This window comes from Myiozetetes cayanensis, unplaced genomic scaffold, assembly GCF_022539395.1.
Source record: "Myiozetetes cayanensis isolate MyiCay16 unplaced genomic scaffold, myiCay2020 scf21, whole genome shotgun sequence".
Classification (NCBI taxonomy): Eukaryota; Metazoa; Chordata; class Aves; order Passeriformes; family Tyrannidae; genus Myiozetetes; species Myiozetetes cayanensis.
The window spans coordinates 8,608,246-8,634,370 of record NW_026087423.1 but is presented as its reverse complement, the minus strand read 5'-3'; the positions used below and the strand labels follow the sequence as shown (position 1 = coordinate 8,634,370).

Genomic DNA, 26,125 nt, shown 5'->3' with positions numbered 1-26,125 from the left:
GCCCAAAAGCTGCTTTCTGGGGCATGGTGTGTCAGAACACATTTGCTTTGGCAAATCACTTTAACCATAAACAAATCAGCAACAGGAAATGGCTGATCAGCTGAAAGAAACCAGCTCTGGAGAAAGGCGGCTTCTAAATGCTAATGCACGAAGTTATGCCCAAAATGACACTTCTGTTAGCAGCAAAGAATACAGCTGCTCACAGGGCTCGAGTCAGCCAAGGGTGAGCACTCCTGCAGCCTGACACTCGCTCAGGCTGCTCTCCAGAGCTGCTCTCTTCACACTCCAACACTTGCTCATAACATCTTTGGAGCCAGCTGCCACCCAAAGGCACATCTGTGCCTGGGCCACCACGAGCAGCAAACTGCTCCTCTGTACTGTGGGACACGGGAAGGAGCTGCTGGCACAGAGCTGGGGCTGCCTCATCCAGAAGGACAGGCAGATTGCTCTGTCCGCCCCATCCTGACTGGAACAACTCACTTCCTTACACAAGGGGTAAAAAGAAAGAAAACCAAAACAAAACCCACAAGACCTTTGCATGCACACCCTCCCTCTCAGGGCCATCCAAAGCCAGTCTCTGTTCACAGGGAACGCTGCTGCCTCAAGGACCCCACCTGCCAGTCAGGGCTGGGTCTCACCCTGCTCCTCACACTGACTCTTCTGCTCACTTAGGTGTCCAAAGCCAAAAACCTAAAACCTTCTCATTTTCTGTGCGCTACATTCACATGAAGGTGATAACTGATTCAGCTTTTGTTTCCAACATGTATCACATCCTTGTACTCACCTTAAGGCATCCTGGGTGTATGATTTCATTACAAATGGAGCATTCCATTAGCATGAGATTAAACTTGCTCTCCTCCTCTTCCACCGTGTCCTCCTTCCCAGCTTCTCCACACACCAGACACACAGCAGTATGAGGCAACACCGGCTGTTTACGTAGCAGAAAGAATTGATCAGGACATGGAAACAAAAGAACTCAATGTGCATTTACAGTATCCTCATTTCAAAGAGGAGATAAATAGGGATTAATTGTGCAAACTCTCATGAAGGCAGGAAAAACTGGTGACAAATTGGGGCTGGGTACCCAGACCAAGCACCACAGGGAACGTTTCAAAGTGCCCTCCCTGTAGCAACACAGATTCATGGAGCATTGCAGGGATGGATGAAAACGCATTTTTGGTGGGTTCCTTGAATCTGTGAGCTGACACAGGCATTGGCATGCAAGTCACTTCACCAGTGTACAAAGGGAGGGGAAAGAAGCAACCCAGAACATCACTATCCACATCCATTAGCTCCGCAATCCGAGCAGCGCTTTGGCAGCTCCCCTCTTTTACAGGCAGGGCAGACAGATGTTATGGGACCTGATCCAGGTCTCACAGCAAGCCCACAGCAGAACCAAGAGCAGACCCCTTCCTGACTGACAGTCCATTATCCAGGGCCCTGCTCCCAACCAGAGCACTGCAAAAACCTCTGCACACTTAGGAAGAGGATTCTCTCCTGCAAGTGTCACAAGTGGGATCACACTGATTTTTCTTCTTCTCTTCTGCTGAGGCAGAAAGGGAACTGCAGCATCTCACAGATCTGCCACCCGTGTCAAAGCACTGAATGTCACTCTAATTAAGAAGCCATCTTTCTGGTAATGATTAACAAACTTCTGGTTTGCAGCAATAAGGTATAAACCTCATTACAAAAAGGAAAAGGAAGATCCTAAACTGGCCATAATGGGAAGTGCAATCGATTAGGCTGCAAGTCCTTAACCATTACACAGCCAGAGGCAGAGATGCGGCTTTTCATGGCAAGATCTCTTGTAGATGGAGTGGATAAAGTCTCTAAGTGGATACCTGCACACCAACCCAAATTCTGGCAGCAGCAGAGCATCCTTCAGCACGTTTCAGCTCGGGAGAAGCCCAGCTGCAGAAAGGCATTACAGGGCACAGCGCTCTGCCCCACACCCCAGCACCTGATCCATTAGCTCTGGAACACTTCCCTGCCTTCTCGTGCCAGGACTTACCCACGCTCCACTTTAAAAGCATTTTGCAAATACTATTCAATTCCCACCCTTCCTCCAAGCACAAAATAGGAATCCCCAGCATCACCAGCAGCTAAACCAGAGAAAAGCCAAGCTGTCCAGGGCTCTGTCCACTTGTTTTGTCTGATCTCCCACACAAGTATTTACATCCACACCCAAGAGCAAACATCCCAGGAGCAGGACAGTTTTTCTTGCTGGGAGCAAGTGTGTCCAGGGAACCTCCTCTGTGCCCCACTGAAGGGCTGGAACAGCAGCTGTGCTGTAACAGCTCATCCTCCCAGAGCCCCACATTCCCTTCAGACCCATTCCATGCAGCAAAGTGTGTCCCAGGCACTCCTGCTTCCCTTCCTGACTGAACTGGGGATGCAGAGGAGGTTCCTGCTCTCTGAACAGCAGTACAGTCAGCTCTCTTAAGGCTTCTGAGTTTAATGAAAGCCTGTGTCTAGTTAATATTGTCAACGTTATTAACCAGAGGAAAACACAATCCCAGAACTGTAGGGATCATTACTTCCACAGAGCCTTGCTTCCACCATCTTTTCAGCAGGCTTTTTTTTTTGGCTGGAAGCTGTTTGATGGGTACCACAATACATTTATTGCCAGTGAACTGTTAGAGAACAAGAGCAAAGACAACAGGATTGTTTGTAGAAATGTAAAGCTCCTTAAAAGTTACAACAGTTCAACTTGCTAATTTTCTGGGCCTCTGCTGCTCTAAGAGAGTTTTTAATAATCCCCCTGATATTTGCTAAAAAGGGCAGAGATGTTATTTTCAATGCATGTGAGGGCAGGACAAATAATCAAGAGTCTCCTGGCTAGCAAGCCCTGTGCTCTAACCACAGCTTCTGGAAATAAAACTCCAGGCACCAAGAAGAAAAATAAACCTTCATTGGAAGAAAGAGGGTGACTACACTCAGCTAGAAGAGAACCCAGATTATGTCCAAAAGGCTCAGCCTGTGCTATCAAGAGTGGAACAGCTTAGTATGAAAGTTTCCTTCATCAGTGAGGATGAGAAAGCTCACTGCAGCCCTAATTTAATCCTTCCACTAAAAAGGCAGCATGATTTCACTACTTCTTGCCCCTGGAGAATAATAAATTCTTCATCCATGCTGTTCAATTCACGCCACACTCCAGGAAATCAAGTGTTCAAAGAAAAGACACTGGAGCTGCAAAAGCACTCTGAGGAAAGGTGGATATTCTGTGTACTTTACTGAATGATCCAGCAGTGCTGAACCCAATCCTCTATGTCAGGAACAGTGCAGGGCTTAGAACAGGACATGGAGTGAGCCACCAGAAGCGACTACTGGAAACCTTCAGCACTTATCAGTTTCTTATCAGTGTCAGGCAAAGTCATTTAAAGCCTCCACTTCAATCATCTCCTCAGAATTAAAGGAAAAAAACCCAAATACTAAGTGGAAGGAACTGGAACAAGAGAAATCAGTAGAGATAGGGTGATATTTCAGTTATGAATAAACAACATTCCTTCCTTGAGAAAAACAACAACAAAAGGAACCTGAAACCCTAAACAACAGCACTAACAAGACCTTCCAAAGAATTAAGATAAAAGCTAGAGCTGTTTTTTAGCCTTGAACGGAGGCACTGCAGACATGAGACTGGAGGAGAAGCTCCACAACAGTCAGCACGGCAGCAACGGATTCAAAAGCCGCTTGAACAACTTAATGGAAGATTAATCTGTCAATATTTGTTAAATAGAAAGCTATCACCTGTGACTCAAGAAGCTTCTAAGTAATGTATCACAGGAGCCCAGGAAACAGACTCCCTGCTTGCCCTGTTCTGATGCTCTTTCCCTGACAGCCATTTCCAGTCCCTGAGGAAGACAAGACCCTGGATTGATGTCTCATTTGGATCAAACCCCCTGCTCTATGCCTGGGTAACAGCAACCAAACTGAAATTCAGATCTCAGGTAGCCTGGGGCTGGGGTCACCAACACCAACATCTTGGAGGATGCCGGTCAAAGATTTCTCCACATCTTAATCTGGTTATGTAGTTAAGATGGTAAAAATGGCTGTAAGGAAGTTTTCCCCAGGAAATTCTGAGATCCAAATATGCTTCTTCTCCATTTGAATCAGAACTTCCCACTCTGCCCCTTCTCCCCCAGCCCCAGTGTTCCAGTGTGATCTGAGGGACAATTCCTGATGTACTGATCATCTCCACTTCTCTGCTGCAGAGAAGGAAAGCTGTGCTATAAAGTTTTTAGTAGCATTGTGGTTTCGGATTTGGGGGAGATGAGAAGGGCTGGGAAGAAGGGATCTGAGCCGAGAGGGCAGGGATTACACATCGCCTGATGCCCTTCAGGACTCTGTGGAGCAGAGGTGTCAGCTCAGTGAGGAGCAGGCCCAGGCACTCACCGCGATGCACTGCCTCATGATGCAGGACTGCTTCATCCTGCCGGGGCCCCCGAACTTCTTCATGTCCTTGCAGAAGTGGCACTCGCCGCACTCCGTCCGCAGACAGGCCTCGCACTTGCGGCATCGCGTCCTCCTCCGCCGGGCGCCCGCAGTCGTCCGGTTGGCCGCGAGCTTCACCGCAGAGGCCGGGCCCAGCTTCCCCTTGGGCCGCCCGACTGCCCTGTTCTGCAAGAGCCAGACACACACAAGGTCAGTGGCACGTCCCGCTCCCCAGCTGAACCACAGAACCTTCCCGGGCAGGAGCTGTGGGCACCGCGGGCAGAGAACCCACAGGTGTATCGGAATTAACGCACACGGGTCATCAACAGCCGGCAGTCACTCCAGCGCTCTTAGAGCTCAAGGAGTGCTGTTAACTTCCCACTAAGAGATGAACTGTGAAAAGACAAAGAAATCAGGACATAAATGAGAGATCCCAGACCCAGAGCAAGCCCACTCCAGGAGGAGGGCAGGGAGAATCCACTTACACACAGCTCAGTGCAGGACCAAGTCCCAAACAATGTGCTTGGCTTATGTCAAGAGATTATCTGTGCCAACACTGAGGTCTCAGATTTGTGCTCAGGTTAAGTCAGCAGGTCTGCTTTCCTCCATTGGAAGTGGAAGAATCCAAAGTGATTTTGAGGTTACAGCAGTGAAACACCCAGCAATGGCTCAAGCCCCATCGATCTCCCTAAAAAACCAGGACACCCCCAACGACTGCCAAGTGATTAAGGACGAAATAAACCACAAATGCTACAAAACCCTTCCAAAGTAGCTCCCCTCACATCCAGCACCAGCAAGTGCTCAAAAATAGAACACCAACTGATGCTGTGCAAAGGCTAAAAAGGGCATCCCAGGTCTAGATTTCAATGACCTTTAAGAGAGAAGCTAAAGGAGCATGAAAAGATTTGAAATGATTAGGTTAACTGCAACATGTTCACTCTGGACATTCAGATTTCATGTTCTCATCAGAAACTCCCTGTTATTCACAAGAACTTGCAGCTCAAGCCAAACTTCACTAAATACCATGTAATTGTATGGGGCTAATTATGCAAGAATTGGCTTGGCTCATTCTGACCACTGACAGCTTTCTCCATAAAGATGATAATAACAGGACTGCAGAGTTCATCTGGTTTACCATTTATACAAACTTTTCCACTTTCTGCACATCTCAGCATATGACCAGCAGACCAGCCAGTTTCACTTTCTGTTCCAGCTGAATTCTGGGCCGTCACCAAGGCAGGGGCAGGTTGGCTGTAGGAAGCCATGAAGAAATTCCACCACAGATTTTAAAAGAAGAGGTGTGGAAATATTTCCACTTGGTTCCACAAAAGCCTCCCTAAGTGTCCTGCTACACAACCCTGCAGAAAAGCCACACTGCTGAGTATTTGATCTTCCTCCCAGCTGACTTAGCAAAGCTCCAGTGACTCTCCCTAAGCTGCAGAAGAGTGCTGATATTTTAACAGCCTCCATCCCAGGAATCTCAGTGATGGGAGCACAAAGGAGCCAGGAGTTAGACCCCTTAAGCTTTCCCTCCTACAGACCTGCTGTAGGTGGGAGAAAATGAAGTCCATGAGGTTACACAGATTTCGGCAAGTTTTTAATTCCACTTCTGGGGAGCAGATTTTGCTCTGTGTGCAGGTTGAGCCTCCCTGTGCTGTGTGAACACAGACAGCACAGCTTCCTTCCCATCCCCAACCACACTGGCCGCCTGGATTTCAGATCAATGTCAGACACTCTAAAGAATAAATATTTACCTCCTAGACCAACTTGCCAGCCTCTCAAGGATAAAGTCGTCTCTGCCAGGGCTGGCTTAGAGGCAACCTAGATAAGAGATAATTTTCTTCCTCGGCATGAATCACTCCTCCGTTCTCTTTATTAGTCTCCTTCCACTAGGAAGGGACGCCACGAACCAAGGGCTGGATATCAGCGGGAACAAGTTAAACCAAAACATGTACAACAACTTGGGCAAGTTCCCCTCGGCCATCAGCACATGGAAGATAGTATGAGCACCTGACTCCTTCCCGCTGGGATGGGATATGATTAAGTTTAGGGAGGCAAACAACAGCTCTGACACCGTCAGAATGGCGTTTTTAAATGCAATTGCTTTCAAGGAAAAATCAAACTCGGTACTTTTCCAGCTGAAACACAACTCCTGCTTCTGTCACGGTAAAACGAGCCAAGTCCTAATCCTGAGGACAGCAGTCTAAGTGCCAGGACACTACAAAGATGCAAGAGGTAAAAAGGCATTGCTTGAACGCAGAATCTGAGAATCCTAAAAAACCCCATGGAAGCAGGAAAGTGAAGGTACAAGAACAAATCTGAAGCCAGACCACAGCACACACCACAGATTTCCTTACAGATCACCAGCAAGGGGCAGAGGTGCAGGCCTGGATCTCACTGTATCCAACACTTCTTAACTACCCAGACCTCCTTCACTGCTCGTTAGCATGTTCAAGCAATTGTACTAATTTACCAACCTACCAATCCTCAATCCAAGCCACGTTTTCACTCCAGGATGTCGAAGCCAGCAAGGCTAGAGAGGCCTTGCAGGAATTCCCACTAGTATCCAGTTTCAAGGGGCTCCAAAGTGGGCGCTTAAAAACCTCCACAGAAGAAAATCTGGTCTGTGGGTTGCTATCCCAGAAAGGGGCTGGGATTCAAGGGGGTAGAAGGAGCCTCCAACATGGCTTGGGGTTTATTTAGCACGTGGCAGACAGCCAGATAAATTCCAGGTCGATGCTAGTGAGGAGATGCTGCAGGGTTTCCAGCTCAGACTGCAGTGTTACAGTGTACCAGCCCCGGGTAGAAGAGTTGAGGTAGATTTCCTTCCCAGCTCACGTCCTCATCTCTGTACTGCAACTTGCCACCCTCCCAGCACAACTCCAAGAGTTTGTCTTGCAAATGAAGAGCAAGTGGTAGGGGATGGCAGGACTCCTCACCCGGGGTTGACCATGGTGACCAGCAAACAGCAGCTCCACGGCCTCAGGCTCAGCAAGCCCTAACCTGGGTTCTAGGCCAACAGAGTCTCCTCCTGTGTGGCAGATCCCACCATGTCCTTTCCCAAGGAGGTGACACTCTGAAGCACAGCCTGTGCCTGCTGGTTCTCTAGCCCCAAGCAGCCACTTCTAAGAACTGCCAAGAAAAAGACTGTACCAAACTTGAAGAGGGTTTTTTTTTTCTTAAACCTAGTATTAGAAGCCAGGAAGCTGAGATGGGGCCTGCCTGAAACACCATCACCAGCCATCCCCTACATTCTCCAGCACCTCCACAAAACTATGGCCACGGTAAGTCTTCAAAAGAGAGGCAGGAGCATGCTGAAGTGATGACAGCCGCTCTGCCAAGCTCCCAAAGGCTGTGCAGGCAGCTGCTGAAACATATTAGGATTAATATCCTAAATCCCTATCTCTATTACACTGAAACCTAGAAAGCTGGTGGACTTGCTCTGCCTTCTAGACACCTGAACAGGACACCCTGCTGGGGGGTTCTTTCTCTTGTCCTCCCTAGATTACTGCTGTGACACACAAAGGTAGCTTGCTCCTGTCCCTGAAGCAGACACAGCATTTGGGTAAGTGGGAGTAAACTTGGGCCATCAAATGTAATACACCATGAACTACAAAGCCATTTACAAATCATGAACTTGGGGTCATCCTCCCACACCACAGTACTTAAACACACCCAACTCCTGACACAGGAAAGGAGACAAAGTAGCAAACTCATTTACACTTATTTTCTGAAGTGCTGAGCTCCTACAGACCCCACCAAATTCAGTATGCTCCAGGCGGACTGAGTGGGGTGGTCATCAGCAACTCCAGTCTTTCAACGGGGTTGTGCAGACCTGGGAATAAGTCCAGGTACAACACTTCCAACTCTAAATCAACCCCTAGGAAATGCTACCTGGAAGTCACTGCTCAAAACATTAGTTTATCTTGGCTGTGGGTAAACAGTTGGCTGCTGGGAAGTTTCCACTGCCTGCTTACAGGTACCTCAGCACACTTTTACCACGCATCACAGGCTGCTTGGCTGTCACTGAAAACCCACCGACCATCACACCCGGGTCAGAAGGACCAGAGGCACTAAGAAAGGGCCTCTACTCTGAGCATAACCCTTACTGCAACAGAAACACAACCCTGATGTTTACAGCAACAGATTTCTAACATTCACACTTACAAAGAACAACTCAAAAGACCTGGCCAAACAAAAATACCAAGAACATCAAGTTTTGAAGATCACGCTCCAAGAGATATCAGCTGTTAAAAGCATCATTAAGTAGGTGCTGATGCCCCCCAGCTGCTGTCCCAACAACTGGCCTTTGTTGGACATGTCACCAGGCAACTTCACATACAAAACTCTCCTGCCCTGGAGAGGAAAATCAGCTGACCTTGAAACCAAGTCCAGGAGGAAGGAGGTCCTGGCCCTCAAAGCAAGGCTGACAAAGTCTTCAGCTTAGAAACAAGCTCTTCTGCGAGTGGCCTTTACCTGAGCACGGGTCTTATTCCACCACTCAGTTTCCATGACCTGCTTAAACTGCTGCCAGCAGCACCAAACCATTCCTTCAGACTCTATCTCTGAGAAAAACACAGGGACACGCACAGGGCCCTTCTGAAGAGCTGCTCACGTGGCCAGCTCAGTGAGACCCTGAAGCACTTCACTTTAACCAAGTACAATCTGAACAGCTCCCGCAGTAACCACTGCGTAAACCTCCCCGAGACAAGACATCTTACGTGCGTGGTGTTCACTGCCTCGAGGTGCTGTGCCACACAAATATACCCCTTTCACTTGCAAGGCTGGTGATTTCCTTCTGTATCATGTGGACAAATTCTGATTATTCTCATTTACTGTAGTTTGACCGTGTCTACACAACCACATGAGCACCTAAAGGTGAGAGGATCCAGGACTTGCCGGGTACCAGTCCCACACTTTAGAGCTTTATACGGCCCAGCATCCCAATGCAATTGTTTTAACAGAATTAGAGTAGCCAAATTTAATTACCAGATCTTTATAAGATCTGATAAATAAACCCTAGGGAGAATAAAATAGAAAAACCCCCATCAAAAAAAACCAAAAAAAACAAAACAAGCCACACACATCAACCCACAATTCATAACTAAAACACTACCCTAGACATGGTGGGTCACGGGGTGACACTGGGCACTGGAGCAAAGGCTTCTGGTCAGTTATTTCCTAGTATCTTCCCACTGCATCAGAGGGACATTTTTCCATTCTAACAGGTGGAAGTTCTGGAGGTCAAGACTCCCTGTTTGCTGCCCAAGGCAGTGACAGCACTGTCCTCTGCTGTCCCATTGCTGTGCCTCTCTCCCAGACTCCCAGGCACGTAACTTTGGCCTTCCTGATAAGAAACCCAATCAAATTGACAATTACCTGCACTGGTGCTGACCAAGGACACACACCGACACACTGGACTGAGAGACACCAAAGTCATTTTATCAGGTGTCCAAAACACCCCATGATTAACTCTACATTAACTCCAAAACATGGGGACTGGCCTTGGCTGCCTGGCAGGGATGGCCTGTTACCCCCTGCCAGGCACTGTATGGAACCATTAATGTTGGAAAAGACCTCCAAGATAATCCAGTCCAACTGTTAACTCAGCACTGCCATGTTCATCCCTAAGCCATGTCCCCAAGTGCCATACCAGATGTTTTTTGAACACCTCCAGGGATACCACTTCCCGGGTAGCCTGTGAATTGATAATCACAACCAAGTCAACAGATCTTTGGCACTGCTACTAAACAGCTTCCAAACCCTTACAGCTCCTTAGCAATTAACAGAAACCCTTGTCAAAGGAAGAACTTATGAGAAAGAAGGAAGGACAGGATGACGTAACTGCAGGAATTCAGTGGGGATGAGGAAGAAGCTCAATTGAGACAGGGAAAAAAAAAAAAACCACACTGATGCCAATAACATCCTTAAAAGTTGTATTAATTGAAGAGCACATGCCAACATCATGGATCTATTATGTCTGACTAAAGCCTATCTGCCCAAATGTCTGCACACACAAACTCCAGGAGAGCTGTTTTCCTCCAGCAGTGACTATTTACAGGGACATCACCCTCCATCAGAATATGTCCCACAAGACAAGTCCAAGGTCCCTCATTAAGCAGGCGGCATCAGAGGGAAAGGGAAGGTGCTGGAACTTTTCCAAGCCCAGCCATCCCCAATAAGGATTAATCCTCTCCAGATGTTCACTGCCACCATCTCCTTCAGTTCATACCTACGAAGTTCCTCGTCCTCTTCTACAAAAAGCAATGTGGCTCCTAACGACCCCTGCCAGGTGACCACAGAGCTCCACTACCGAATCGACACTACAGCTAATTTCCCACAAAATAAAAGTTTATACTCCCCAAGTTCATCTGGACATAAGTGACATTCCAGCAGCTTTTCTGCCAACACAGCTATGTTGTTTAGAGAGTGATAAACTGGCACATCAGTGCCAACACCAGTGCCCCCGTTTATTTTCCTCTGGTGGTGAGGAGGCAGAAGTTAGGCCTGGAGGGTGAAATAAGATATATTGGCAAAAACATGCTTTTGGAGATAAGCTGCATCCAAAGTAGAAGCTCTTAAAGACACCAGTAAGTTAGACAGACTTGGGGCACGCTGTGGAAAACACAGCTTTTCTTACACATCCCCCTGCCCCAGCCAGGAGCAGTTTGCTCTGTTTACACACACTCAAATGCCACAGTCAGAATTTCTTCCTACCACAAGCAACTTGGTGGGCTGGGGCAGGGCCAGCACCAGGCAGGACACGTGCCCTGGCATCCACATGCTTCCAAGCCCCCAGTGCTGCCTGCGACTACCACAAGTGCAGTAAATCCTGTCGGCTCTGTGCTGGGAAAAACAACAGTTCTTTTGCCTTCTTAGTTCGGGCACGAACGAGAGAAAGAGGAATGAAAGTCGGGAGAAAGGCTGAGTGACAAAACCTGCAGCTTCTCCCCAAGCGCTGAAGCTGTGCTGTTCAACTACACCTGTAGAGCTGAAGGCTTTCACCTGTTACACACCAAGGACTGTCGCAGTAGAAAAAGTGACATAATACGGATTTGACACGTCCTGTGTAGAAAAACAGAGTAACTAGACATTAAAGTAGACTTACATGAAAATACAGCTGGAGCTACAAGCGGTGTTTTACCACTGGAACAGTTCTGAACAAAAAGGAAAACATTCCACAGGTCTTTGGTACATAGGTCACAGTGTTATAGTTTCGGATCAGACCAAGACTCCTGAGAAACTCTGAGAGATTTCCCCTTTCTTGCACTGATTTTTGTTTTAAACTTTTAAGATATAAAAAACGCTACGAAAGCCTCAGGTTTTAGAAGAGTTGAAGAATCCCAGAACATAACCAACTTTCCAGATTCATCCAGCAAGAACCAGCACCACCAAGTAGCAATTTCACAGCTGGTACAATACAGCTGAGACCAATCTGCTCGCCCAACCATTAGCTCTTTTTTAAAAGTTTGCAGTGATTGCACCAAGACACAGATCCAAATGGAAAAGGCCTGGCATGGGACAAAATTTAAGAAAAGGAAGGGGGCTGGGACATTTTAACGACCTGGTCTGGGCACAGAGCAGTGAACTGAGCAGCAGAACAGGCCTGAACATTCACACAATCCCCAGAACTAAGTAAAGGCTTAATAAAGTTACTCATCCAAACCTCAGCTAAGGTTCTTGGACTGACACCACACCAGGCCAGTGCAGTACATTAATGCCTCTCCCAAGGTTTCCACACCAGATCTGCCATCCCGGGGGAAGCACTCAAAGCACACCACAACCACCATCCCCCAAACTCTCTTTCGGCCCTGTTTTTTATGTGCAATTCTGAAGCCAAACAAGGTAAAGTTATTAGAAACAAGATGGGTTTGGAAGGAGAGACTCAACACCCGACCTACTAGAAACTTGTGTCTTAAAACAAAATATTGGGCTATTTTAAAGAGCAAAACACCTTGAGTTACAAACAAAACGATCAAGTTTACGTTCAAATTGCGTACACATGTTTAATACTATTCCTGGTGCATTTTTAATTGCTTAGGCAGTTCTTAGAGAGTAAAATACGCAATCTAGAACATATGTTCTGGATTATTTTTCACGGATTACTTCATAAATTCGAAAAGTTTATTCTCTTCCCCCACAGGGAAAAAAAAAGCCTTCAGAGAATAAACCCTGCAAGTATTAATAAAAGTTCTCTTTTCATTTCGGCACACATCCTTCTCTTTATTCTACATCCCTCGTCCCTGGGAATGGAAAGGAGGCTTTAGCTATAAATCAAACCAAGACAAGGTAACCAGGCTCAGCATCAAGACTCTCTCCCCAAGTCCCGCAGCCCTCTCAGCTATTTGAGGAATCTTAATAGAAAAAAAAAAAAAAAAAAAAAAAAGGAAAAAAACCCAACCAATTCTGCCGAGGACAGGGCAGCCTCCGAGAGGCACAAACGCCCCGCTCCCGGCGCGCTGGGGGCCCTGGGAGGTGCCGAACTCGCGGTGCCCGGGGCGCCCGCGGCGGGCGAGGCCGAGCGCCCCGGGCCGGCCCCGCGGAGGCTCCGCGGCCCCGCCCGGCGCGGTCCCCGGGCGGGCGGCGCTGCCTCGGGGCCGCTCCCGACCCCACATTGTTCCCGTCCCCGCGGCCGGCGCGGCGCTGCCCGGCCCGGCCTCCTCCCCTCCCTTCCCGCTGCAAACTTCGCCGCCCGCCCCGGACCTGCTCCGGCCCCAGCTCGGGCCCCGGCCCCGGCTCGGGCTCCGGCTCCGACTCGAAGTCCTCCTCGTCGGCGCTCGCAGACATGGCCATGGCTCATGGTGGGCCCAGGCGGAGCCGAGCTGACATGGCTGGAGCGGCGCTGCTGGCGGAGCCCCGCTCCCCGCACACACACACACACATGCAGGAGGAGGAGGAGGAGGAGGAGGAAGGGGGCCGTGCATATTCATGCCAGGCAGCCAGGAAGGGGCTGGCCCTGCCGGCACGGCCAATCGCGGGCCGCTTCCACACCGCCGGCCTGCGGGGACAGCGGGCACGGCGCGGCCGGGGCACCGCGGCCGAGCCCCGCACACCGGGGGCGGGGGTTCCGCCGGCGATCACCCCGCGGGAACGGGCCCCGCGCCGCGGCGGGGCCGGCGGGGCGGGCCGGGCGCGGCCGTGCCGAGCGGCGCTGGGCGGGGAGGATGCGCGGCCGCCCGCGGGGCGCTCGGCGCTGCTCGGGCTGCTCAGACAAAGGAGACGCGCACAGACACACACACACACACACACACACACACACACAACACACCCTGCACCGCGATACCTGCGGCTCCTCGCCCGCCGCTCGGGCCGGGCCGGGAGCAGGGAGCCTCCATCCCTCGGGAGGAGGAAGGCACCGAGCAAACTTCGGGATTGCGAGCGGCAGAACCTGCGCTGGGATGAGATGGGATACGAGGGGACCCGGCTTGTGCTGCTGGCCTCGCGCTGCTCCCCGTGCGGGCACCCACCCCTTCTTCTGCTTGCTCCCAAGGAACCATTTCCAGCCCCGCTCCGATCATCCTGACCCGCTGCTGGGGCTTTAAAATTAAATGCCCTCCCCGCAGTGTGACATGTTACACATCGGTCAGTCGGGGACCCGTTCTGGATCCAAAGGTCCCAGGGTCCTGCCTTTTGTCCCAAGGGTCCTGCCAGTGTCCCAGGGACACTGCCTTTGCCCTCCAGAGCCTGCAGCTGAGGGTCACAGGCCTGAATTTGAGTGCTGGAGAACTAAATTTCCCATTGGATTTATGGGCCTGCTTTCAGGGGAAATCCCGATTCCACTCAAGTTGTTAGGATTTTGCCTCCGGCTCCTACGCCCACAACACAGAATTAAACATGAGATTAAATATTTGCATGTGCTGAGCAACCAAGAAGCCATAAAGAAGCACATCTAATGGTCCTTGCATCAGGATTTTTGCCAAACTAGTTTCAGCTCAGTTCCCTGGTCCGAATTACTACATGGCATAAACAGTCCAGGTAGTTCAGGAGAAGAGCCAGCAACAGGCAGGAACTGGCACGGGAGCAAACAGCAACACAGCCCTTGTGACACCAGGATCCACACACTGAGACTGGTCATTCAAGTTTAAGTAACAAAATACAGTCAAACTTCAAACGTATTTACAGGCGACTGCTGATAAAGCCACGTGAATCGGCTGATTATGCCCCTTCCTTATTTTTAACATAGTAAATATCCATTCCTTGTTTGTACTCCTGTCCTCTTCCCAACTCAGATGATGGGTAGGTGATGGTATTCCCCCCATCCTGCTCATCCACCACGCCAGGAGCGAAGCATTTCCTTGCAGCACACAGTGGGGCTCCCCAGAAGGCGATGGGGTGTGCTCAGCCTGTCTCCTCAGGTTTCTCTCTCCCCTCATTGTGTTCGTACACAACCGGGAGCGGGAGCAGACGAAAGCTGAGGCACGAAAGGCATGTGCCTAAGGCCTTGGCTTTCAGAATCACAAGGTAACATCAGAATCCAATGTTTTCTGGAGGAGAGAAGAAGGGGGGGATGCATGTCCCATGACAGGCCTACAAAGGAGAGCTTTTAACTGCGAAGCAAGGATAGCTGACACGACTACAGCCGTGATACACTTGGCCTCCAGCAGCGGCAGGAGAACAGGTGACATCCGGAAGGAAGACGCCTGGTCCCACACCTGCCCGTGGGCAGACCAAGTCTCCACTAGCCCAGTTCCATGTGTAACCTGGCTCACACTTGTTTGTCCCTCCGGCCTTTTGGCTCCGTAATCCAGACAGGAGAAAAAAATAACTTGTGACATCCCCCAAGGACAATCCAGCAGTCACACCACAGTGAAATGCCATTCACAGCAAATTAAATCATGACAGAGATCATCCTACTCCTCTCATCTGCGGCGCGTCCCAGCACTCCTGATGTTTGCACTGGCCTCTCTGGGCTGCAGCAGCTCCCCAGGTGTATCCCACCCCAGCCCTCGCCCCACAGCCAGCCCTGCGTGTCCAGGCTGCCACTTGCAGCAGCACCACAAGTGACAAATGAGCTCTAATTACAAAGCCTGCGTTAGGAGGGAAGACACGCACACGCCAAGAATATCCTGGAATGATTTCCGAACGCTAGGTAAACTTTGCTGAGATGGTGTTTAAAAAAAATGGGAGAGGATATGATATAAAATAGCAAATTGGGAATCAGTGTGGGGGAAACAACACAATAGAATAAACTTTTCTGATTATAATTGCTCTCAAAAAACCTCATCCTGTATAAGAGCAGCTAACCATTCAAAGGAATATTTAATACGCAGAGAGAACTATTAAGAGAGCATTTTCCAGCTCAATTCTTTCAGCTTGTCTACACTAGAGAACACTAAATTACAACAAATAGTGAGCAACCCTTGTGTGAACAGCGTCTAGGTGCCCAGCCTGGTGGAGTTTACAACAGCTCTGAACACAAAATAAGCAGCAGTGCCCCCAGTCCTGCCTGTAGTAGCAGAACTGTGTCCATACTTCAGCTTTGCGTGATGCAGTTCAGTAATAAATAACATCCTTAATTACCCTGCTGAATGAGCCGTAGTGAAAACTGCATGAAAACAGACAGTACCTTCTATTTTGAACTGTTGCTTTGATTGCACCTCACCTGAAGTCATATATAAGTCTCATCAATATCATAATCTTCTCCACAGAAACCAATTATGTTGTCACAAACTGAGACAATAACCTCAAGCGAAGAATAAACAGCAGGAGCAGATGAGTGCCAAAGAACCAGATTTTATTCTCATGCAAATATCCTTAAGTAGTAAAACCAAGATGGGGGAGGACGACTACAACCCCTGTGCTGTACTCACTCACTCCTGAGCATCTCCTGTACCAACAGACTTCAGCTGCTGCTTCCAGTGCTAAACAGGATCTGTTTTCATATTACACACTGGAGTTTATGATTCACACTATGAAGTGAAATAAAAGTTTTTTATGTGGCACAAACACACCTTTGATTTCACCTTCCCTTGAAACTTTTTGTGCACCTTTACGGAATATTATATTTAGCTGGTATTAGAAAAAAATATTTACGTGGAAACAGTCAGACAACCAACCTCAAACTGGTTTATATGCAGGTCCTTGAAAAAAGATCTTGTGATTTGAGCTGCTGCAGCTTTCTGCAGGCCAGCACACATGTTTTTGAAAGGGAAACCCACTGTGATGTTTATGAATCACGATTATTGACCTGTATCAGAATAAGAGAGTTACCCAGTAGCTTTCTAAGGTTCATTGTTTTGGTGTAAGTGTCCATTCACATGAAATATGATCTTAACTGTTGGGCCTGGGCAAATTTCATGACACTCTTCTCAAGAGTTCTAGCCAATATTTCAGTTGTATTCTCAACACTAGCAGTGACAATCTGACAACCTAAATATCCATGATCTTACCACTTCCTGCTGTCTACTTTATCTGAACTATGACATAAGAGTTGTCATCAGATGCACTGAGTATCCATCACATTCTCATCAATAAACGGTCTGATTGATCAACCTCAGATCAAATAAAGCAACTCAAGATGAAATAATATTGATTGCTCCCTCCATGCCATGCCTCCAGCTCATGCTTTCCTTAACCAGTATCCAGGAGCAGCAAAGGCAGTGAGGGTTGTGCAGCCTCCTCCTGAAGGATGACAGCCATGGGTTACTCCAGGGCAGTAGAGGAGCAGCACCCAAAACAGGTGAGTAACACACCCACTCCACCTCCCATATACCTTAAAAACAAAACAACCCCCTCCAAACCCCAACACCCTGTAGTCTTCAAAAAGTAATAAGACTGCAGAAGGGTGAAACATGGACTCCATCTACCACACAAGACAGGTTCTTCTCTGCAGGAAGAGCCGTGGCATGACTGAGACGATCCACCGGGAAATTAGGGAAATTCTGCCATGCTTCCTTCTCCCACAGAACCGTATTATGGCACAGAGTGTTTCCACAGCCCAGCTTGTGTCTCCAAGAGCCACGCTCTGTCAGTAAATGCAAGAACCAGTGAAGGAGGTTCCTAAGAAGATAAGAGCAGTGACTGCTGTGCTCTGGAGGAACATGCAAATAGATGTGGCTGAGAGAGTGGATTAACCGGAATACGTAACCTGCTTTGCTGCCAGTGGCTCAGAGTGCTCTGGCACACGGCACAGAACGCTGGGAGAGTCAGTTGTGTCCAATGTGTGGGCAGCAGCCTGAAAATCCAGAGACCAAACCCAAACAGAGGGTGAGCAAAGGAAAAGCTGAAGTGCAGTTTGCCTCGTGAGGGCTCACTGCTGTCACCTGCGAACTTGACTTGGATTTGTAGGGAAACATCCAGGACTAACAACCAAACCACACTAGGCTAAGACTCACAGCTGCTTTGATTTTATTGGAATTTATCCATATATTTTGTTTTATTTGTTGTTTTTGAAAAGGAGAGCACTCCTGTCCCTCTTCTATCTGGTCCAGTGCTTGCAGGAAAGTCGTGAAGTTGAAACAAGCCCTCATTTATATTCTCAGCAGAGTTTAATTTCAGTGTGCTGTGGAACTAAAGGAAACCATCTTCTCGGGGACAGAACATACAATTCAATTTTGTTCTGAAAAGTGCACACAGGATTAATGTCCATAATTGCACGGCACATACTGTGGGATGACAAACGCCTTCCCTGCCGCTCTGCCAATGTGCTTCGATCCAGAAACAAAACGATTAAGTTTTGGATACGTAACTCAGAGCTCGGATGGTTTTCATGTTGGGGTGGGGGACAACACAAGGATGCTGGAATTCTTAAGCCAGGTTCAAACCTTGGTGTTTTGTCTGGTTTTGTTGGCCAGGGCAGGCAAGCTCCTGGGGATAAAACTTGAGATCTGTCAACTCATTTCACATCCATTATCTATGACAAAGGTCTTAAGACTCCGGTAGTTCTCATCAGCACTTTCGCTGTCATGAAATAAAGAGAAAGCTGCTGTCTTGAAAAATGGCAGTCAAAACGTAGTTGGGAAAAATTTGTGTAACTGAATATTCGTGCCTATGGAAGAAGAATGACAGTGGGGAAGAAAACATAAATCTTGTCGTGTGATACTTGGAGCACAACAGTTGGAAAACAGAGATGTCTGCTCATTTTTTTTCCAATCCATTTAGATTTCTACTCAGAGTCAAAATGGCTCTAATTTACCTGTTTGATGTATTAATCACATAAAGGCATTGGTCAGATTTCAAAGCAAGTGGCTGAGAGCTGATAAGAAGTGAAAATATTAAGTCAAAGATGGAAGATTAAGAAGGTGCTCATTCAAGTCCTTGCTATTTATAATTACTCCCTGAAGGGACACAATATTTCAAGTACTGCCTCTTGAGGTGAGAAATAATCTGTCAAGTCACCAGGCAAAGCTTTTAGAAAAATACTGAGGTAATAGGCAGAAGCTCTTTCGTAGAATCACAGAATGGGCTGGGTTGGAAGGGACCTTCTAGACTGTAGTTCCAGCCCCCCCGGGCACGTTATATGTGATACCCATCCAGCAAAGCCTGAAACTCCTCGGGTCTGCAGGAATTACCACAGAACGAATTTGTCTGGAGGACTAATGTTTGTGAGAGACTGAAACAGCGCTCAGAAAAATAAACAGGTCAGGCAAGGAGCTGCTCTCCTCGGCAGCGCTGCCCCAGGAAAGCAGACGCTTGACAGGAACTCCCAGTGGCTTCAACAGCTTCCCCTCCTCTGCACAGCGCCCCGAGTCGTCTTGGGCTCTGGTGCATCAGGTTTTCTTCCTGCTCCCAAGTGTAGTCAGCAGGGAAAGGCCTTGGTTTCACAGGCACAGAGTTACTGTGGGAAGTCCCCTACAAAAAATATCCCCCGAACCTCAGCTGTGTGGTTTTGTTTCTTAATAGACTTGTCAGGAGCCAGAACTGGGGTATCTTTCTGAATACATTTCAGCTCTCTCCTACCACATGGCATCTACTATCCTACAGTGTAAAAGAACACAAATTATTCAAAATTATTTAAATCACCGATTCCAATCACAATTTAAATCAGTAAAGAGAAAAACAAATTTAAATTGATTTAAATCCTCATTTTCTTTTGTACTTAAGTTATTTTCTGGGAGAAAAATAATTATTAGCATCTGATAACTACCAAGAAATGTCTGATTTGCAGTTGATTATGAACTTTATAATCAGGACTTTTTATCAACAAAAAGGATTCACAATACACACATATTTGTATATGCAAATCTCCTTACAGACTACTGGCATTTAAAATTGTTGTTGACACCAAGCAGAGTTCAGGCTGTGCTGTGTGAGATCACATCAAACACCTTTAAGCTGGTGCCTGGCAAGAATGAAATGTGACAGTTTAAATCCCCTTTTTGCTCCTGCCCCACTTGGAATGACTGATGGAAAACTTATTTGAATCTCAACCAGAAAAATGCATCCTACAACAATTTACACAGAATTGTTTTGCTCTCTATCTACCTATATCTTTTTTTATCCTTCCCAGATATTTTTTCAGCACCAGCTAGACTCCATTTTTACTTTAAATCTCAAGTGCTTGTTTTTAATTGCCAGTATTTGCTTTCTAATACATTTGTATTCCCACAGGAAGTACCCTGAGCAGATCTCCAAGGACTGGTCTGTCCTAGGGAATCTGGCAGAGTTTTCCCACTGCTGCTGTAAGGAATGTTGCTTTCCTGGTGGTAGCCCCTGGGCAGGCTCCTGAAGCTGATGCTGGTTTGATGTTGTGCCATTTCTACGTGCTCAGATCTGTTTCAGACACTGCTCTGGTTAAAACACTAATTGCCGTAACGAGTCCCTCACTGCTCCTGCCTCTCTGGGTGGAGCTGGCCCAGCGATAGCTATGGCAGGAATTCTTAGTAAGCAAGCAAGTAAAAACTGGAAGTACTTATTCAAAGGTTTTCAGGAATGTTCTTTGTCCACCTCGCACCTCTCCCCCTGAATTGAAGGCAAATCTGATGCAAAACGAGGCTCAACACTTCGGAAAAATCACATTGGTTTCAAGTTAATCCAAATACTGCGTTCTATGCTTTCCCCCCCTAATTTCTGCACACAATCAGATTTATTGTGTCCACTGATTTTTAGTCCATTTACTTACTATTTCTTAAGTTTGATCTGATGCATAATGTTGCATAAAATTGGAGACATAAAGGAGCTCTGTTATCAAAAACTGGTAAAACTTCTCTTCCCAGCATTTTTAATGTGAAATACCATGAAAAGGGAAAAAGGTTCCTTGCTGGAAAATGGCAGCAAATGAAAGTGAACAAGGATACCCATGGGCTCCGTATCTGGAGATGGTGGCTAATCCAACTGCCTTTTATTATTTAAAACACAAGTTATTTCTAACAATCTGCCACCCTTTTCGCCACAGCTGTCTGCTGGTTTCCTTGTGTGCTGCTTGGTTCAGACTCTGAACAATGATCAGAAACCTTATTTCCAGCCTAAACCTATTTATGGTATGTTTATGTTCCCTTCTTCCCATGCCAACATTGTCCATTAGCTTAAATAACTCTTTTCCTGCCCCGATGTTTACACTCCCTGAAGTACTCACACAACAATCATCTCCCCCTCCAACTTCACTGTGCCAGGCTGAGCCACGCATGTCCTTCTGGTCTCTGCTCTTAAACATCACATCCTGAGTGCTATGTGTGGTTGTGGAATCCCAGATTCACCCTCACCTCAAAACTACCTGTAATGGAACTAGAATAGAGGGAGAAAAACGCTCCAACAAATGATATGGTTTGTGTACCAGGAAAGATTGAACTTACTTGGGGTTTTCACCTTGGGAGTGAGGAAAAAAAATGCTGAGACACTGTAACAGGGACATAAAAAATCCTTGACAGCACGGAGATGAACAGAGACCTCATTCAAATTTCTCAAAACGCACGATACAGAGGGCATGAAGTGTATTTATGATATTAAAGGACACATCTGAAACAACATAAGGAAGTACTTATCTACACAGAGCTTTATTAAACCGCGGGGGACGCTGCCACAGGATGCTGTGCAGATCAAAAAGATCAACAGGTTCCACAAATTATTAGGTAAATTCGCAGAGGGAAAAAAAATTCTACCAGGGGACACTAAGCAGAAAAGATGAAGATACAATCTTCCAGCTTAACGGGAAGATAAGCAAAGGGAAGAGCTCTGTATTTTGCTTTGTTCCCACACCTCTTGAAATTGCTGTGAGTGAGCACCAGCAAAACTGGGCTTTGTGCTACAGGGACTGGGGGCTGATGGGGCACAACTTTCCTCAGCCACAGTGACCAGGCTCTTGCTCTGCCCCTCACAGATTATTCTTATGGGTTATCCTTCCTTTTCAGATCCATGGATGTATCTGTAGAACTCCACAAAAAGACTTCTAGCAAAAATAAAGGGGTGAAAACTAAAGTGCTGTGGGACAGAACTCACTAATGACTGGAATCACATGCTGCCACCCCAGAAGGTTCCTTTCAGTGACCACTCCCCAACTCAAAAGCACAACAGCAAAACACTCAGCCTGAGGAATGTCTTTTTTTTTATTTTTATTTTCCCCCAATTATCACTTTTTCTGCCTAGTCTTCATGCCCTGATACAGAGCTATAAATGTTATTTACGTTGCCAATTACAAGGAAGGTTGTGTTTAAAAAAAACCATAATCCAATTAAAATTTCAGTTTGTGGTCTTTACTAATTAATAGTACTCCTTTAAATAAGAATATTACCATTTCCTTATTATGTCTCTTAAGTCTCTTCTCTTAAAATCAACAGGTAAAAAAATTACACAGAGAAATGGTATGAACAGGCATCAGAGAAAAAGCCCCCTATTACAGCACTTTCTACCAGCTACTGAAAATTACAGCTCCATCTCCTGCTCACAGCCAGACCTATATATGTTTGGACACTCACTATCATTACAAATGCAGTGGCTTTAGGTTTGTGCCAGGTAAGAAAGATGAGAATCCAGCTCACAGTCTGCATTTCTAACTCTTCACAGAACAAGAGAGTCCAAACATATTTTAGTTCTTTATAGCTGCTCTTCATAGACAACTTAAGATCTTTATCACAATAAAAACAGAAGGCACTGCCACAGAGTGTAATTACACGCTGCTGGAGTTGACTGTTGTCCTCCAGAAATAGGAAATGGGTTGAAAAATGCAGTTTCTGCTCGGGCCATACCCTGAGTTACTTAAATGAAATGCTATGCCTAATCCCTGGGCAGAAAAATGGGAACTCTGGAACACTGGCAACTCCTGAGAGTGGGCTTCAAGATTGGGCTTGGCGGTCGCCAGCTTCCCACAGCGCTGATCCATCGGCCATGAGTCGCCACAGTGGAAGATCAGGTTTAGGCCCTGCCCTCTGTTCACACCATCCAAAAGTTCATGTCCCAGGGATGGGGGAGAAGTTAGTTAGGATGTTTTCTTACTCCTCTTTGGTTGCTTAAGAACCCAGCATTTCAAGGCATCACACCCTACGGAGCCCTTCCCGTCGGACAGTGGACAACCATCACATGGCAGGATTCGGTCAAAGCCTGGACGTGATCCCGCAGGTCTTTGCCAACCTTAGTGATTGTAACTCCCCCTGGTAACACTGAGCCCTGCACCAAGAGGGGACATCCACTGCTGCACGGCCCCCAGCTCAGGAGTGGGATCCACAGCTGCATCCGTGCTGGCAGCCAGCTGGGAATCGCTGGGAACATCAAGTCTGCTGTCCAGTCTGAAGGTACAGAAACTGTCACTCAGCCAGCAGGACAGGCAGGTTTCAAATATCCACTCGGTCCCACATTCCTGATTCCTTGAACAGGCCTAGATTAGGACCGTTGAACATACCCTAAGATCCCTGGCACTGTTTTCTCTTACTCTATAGCTAAAAGAAAAAGGCAGATTCTTGCTTCTTCTGAAAGAGATTTTTAAAAAGGGGAAAAAAATCCCTGAGGTGCCTAAAGGAATGTAATTATTATGGTAAATAATTATCAATACATTAGAAGCACAAACGGCTCAAAATAGCTCCATAAAGATGAGTAAATATGATCTGAAGAGGTGCCTATGAATCACACACCACATCTCTATTACCATAAAATAATAATGGTTCACGCACTTTACTAAAAAACTTCGCGCGGAAGATGCCACAGGTCTTTGCAAACATTAATTTCACCTTCCAGCCCCCCAGATGGGAAGCCCCATCTCCATCTGGAAGAGCTCAGGGAGCAGCAACGTGCCATTCACCTCCTGCGACACCAGGTGCTGCAGCAGAGCTGGGAGCAGACGCAGACCCCGGCCTCCCATTTTGTGCACTAACCACAACCATCATCAAATGTCACCCACTTATTTCATCTCCTCACCACACCATGGCTGATTATTACTTCTGTTTCTTTTCCCAGGGTGTGATTTCCTTTGTCAGGGCACTGCAGGATAACTGACAGCCCCAAATGCCTTTGGAAAAGGCGGGCAGGAGTGACACAGCACGGAGGGGCCGCACACACGGATGGGCCTTCCCTGACCCGAGTTAAATGTCCTGCCCATCACACCTTCTCCTCTGTGCAGTGGGGTTTGAGGGGAATGGACACATTTCTTCCCTAAACCCCAGCATGTCCCAGGCTTCAAGCAGCTGTTCTCTAGCCCAGAGCTGTGCCTGCTGCTGGCACATCACACGTTAAGGAAACTGTAACTCAGTTTTAAAGGGAAATATTATTTGCTGCTTCAAAAATCATTCAGATTATCAAAGGCACGTCCTTTCAAAAGCAAGTCAACATAACTAAGCTCACCCTTCCACAACTTGGGTTATTCACACAGTCACTCCCTGTCCCTGTTCCAGGGATCTCTGGCTTCAGTCAGAGTTCTCTCCCTCTGCTTTTCTCAGTACTTGTCTCTCTCCTAATCCTGCTCTCTCACCATTTCTAGTCTCTTCCCCTCCTTTCTTTACAGTCATTTCCATTTTCTTTGAAATGTTTTGGCATTTAATGCTGGCTTTATTCTTCCTTCTCCATCTGCTGCTCTTATCTTTCTAAATCTCTTCTGGAGCCTTCTCTTGGGCGAAAGCAAGAACCATGTTTTCCCTTTATTGCCTCTTCTTTCTGGATTTCAATTCCCTTCTTTTTCTCTATCCTGGAATCAGACAATCCCCCTCTCCCCTGGAAGCCCCCCAGGAGCTGGTACTGTGCTGTGTTGGATCTCCTGCCCTCTTTGAACACAAGGATCTCAGGGAAGGCACTGGGAAGTATCTGCCATTTCTCCTATAAACTACAAAAGACTGCAGAAAGCAAAATTACTGGTAGGTTTTAGTCCCCTGCCTTGCGCTTGTGGAATCTTCTGGCCATGGAGACTTGCTCCACCAGCTACAATCCACTTTTCAAGGGAGTTTCCCCCTCCCTATGGGTTTTTCTTCTCTGTAAAATCTTCTATTTAATTATCAGGGCTTACAGGGAACAAAGGAGAAATAACCAAGCTTAACTACTAACACTGCTTTTAGACAAATCTCCCCTACATTGTCTTGCCCACAGATTTTAATTTGGGACTCAAAGGCTCAACTCTAAGACATCTTTTCCCAGCCTGTTCACTTGGCCTCTGTTCCCAGGAAAGGAAATAGCTGCAACATGGGAGATGACAAGGACATTTGCCAATCAGAAGCACAACAACAAATTCCTCTTTGATAACACCAGCCCTATCTGCACGGGTACCTTTCCACTAAAATGTAAGACATAACACGAACTGATCACAGACCAAGCAAGGCAAATGTGAAGAGAATGGTGAAAGGATTTCTTCTGGTATAATTTTTTTTTTACTTCCAAACTTCAACCCAAAGCCTGACTTTCTGTGAAAGTTTTCCTCTCATTTGTTATTAACTGATGTGTTTATCATTGTCTTACCACTGGAAATGACGCCTTCTAAAAGCTTTTGCTTTCAGAAAGGCTAAAGGAAAGTTAAAAAAAAAACCCTCTTGCAGCCAGCAAGAGGGATTTTGCAAAGAGGGATAAGATTTAAGTCACAAAAATTACAAATCTTTTACAGTTGCAGTTATGTTGCCAGTACACAGAAATAAAATAGAAGAAATGAAGCATTTATCAAGGATTCCAAAATAAAGTGAACAAGAACATTAGCAAATGCCAAAGCTTATAAAAGCCTCAAAGCACCAAGATCCTCCCTTCCATCACAAGCTCAAAAGCAAGTCAGTTGTTTCCTGGTTTTATTATAAAAGAACCTTTCCTCTGGTCACAGAGATTTTGCTTTATTCCATGCCTGGATGTGCTGACTGAGGAATGAACAGCAGCCATCAAAACAGTGCAGTGGAGAATCCCACACCTGTTTCTCAAGGTTCTCCACTGCTGTTTCTAAGCAAATAAATGTTTTAAACACGGAGCATGTTCCCATGGGATTTACTACAGGCTAAATGGTAAACATGTCTTGAACAAGATACAAGTTATCTGAAATGTGCTGAGCTAAAACCCAACAAGAAACCAAGAAGGAACATGACGTGCTCATCCTGCCCCGCTCTGCTCTGGCAGTTGCATGTTTATGGTCTCCTACTTCCCATGTGAGAGCAGCAAATTCTCGTGGCTGCGTGTGGCTCAGATGCAAAGCCATGAGAAGTGCACCAGCACAGAAGGCGAGAACCGGGAGAATTATTTCCCCTGGTAATTATTTGAAAGGTATCTGCAATGAAAACAACAACAGATTTGCAGTTTGAAGCCTGATTTAAGCTGACCGACCCTTTCAGCGTTTCTAAAGAAATAATGGATTATAAAACTAATTCAGTGA

General features: G+C 46.9%; 1 protein-coding gene across 1 annotated transcript in view; it reads right to left on the bottom strand.

Annotated features, from left to right (window-relative positions):
* KDM2B (lysine demethylase 2B) overlaps positions 1 to 26,125 on the bottom strand; it is a 108,810-nt gene that overhangs the window by 12,570 nt on the left and 70,115 nt on the right. Inside the window, 2 exon segments of the mRNA XM_050318176.1 lie at positions 785 to 928; positions 4,393 to 4,617. Coding sequence (XP_050174133.1) covers positions 785 to 928; positions 4,393 to 4,617 — 369 coding nt within the window.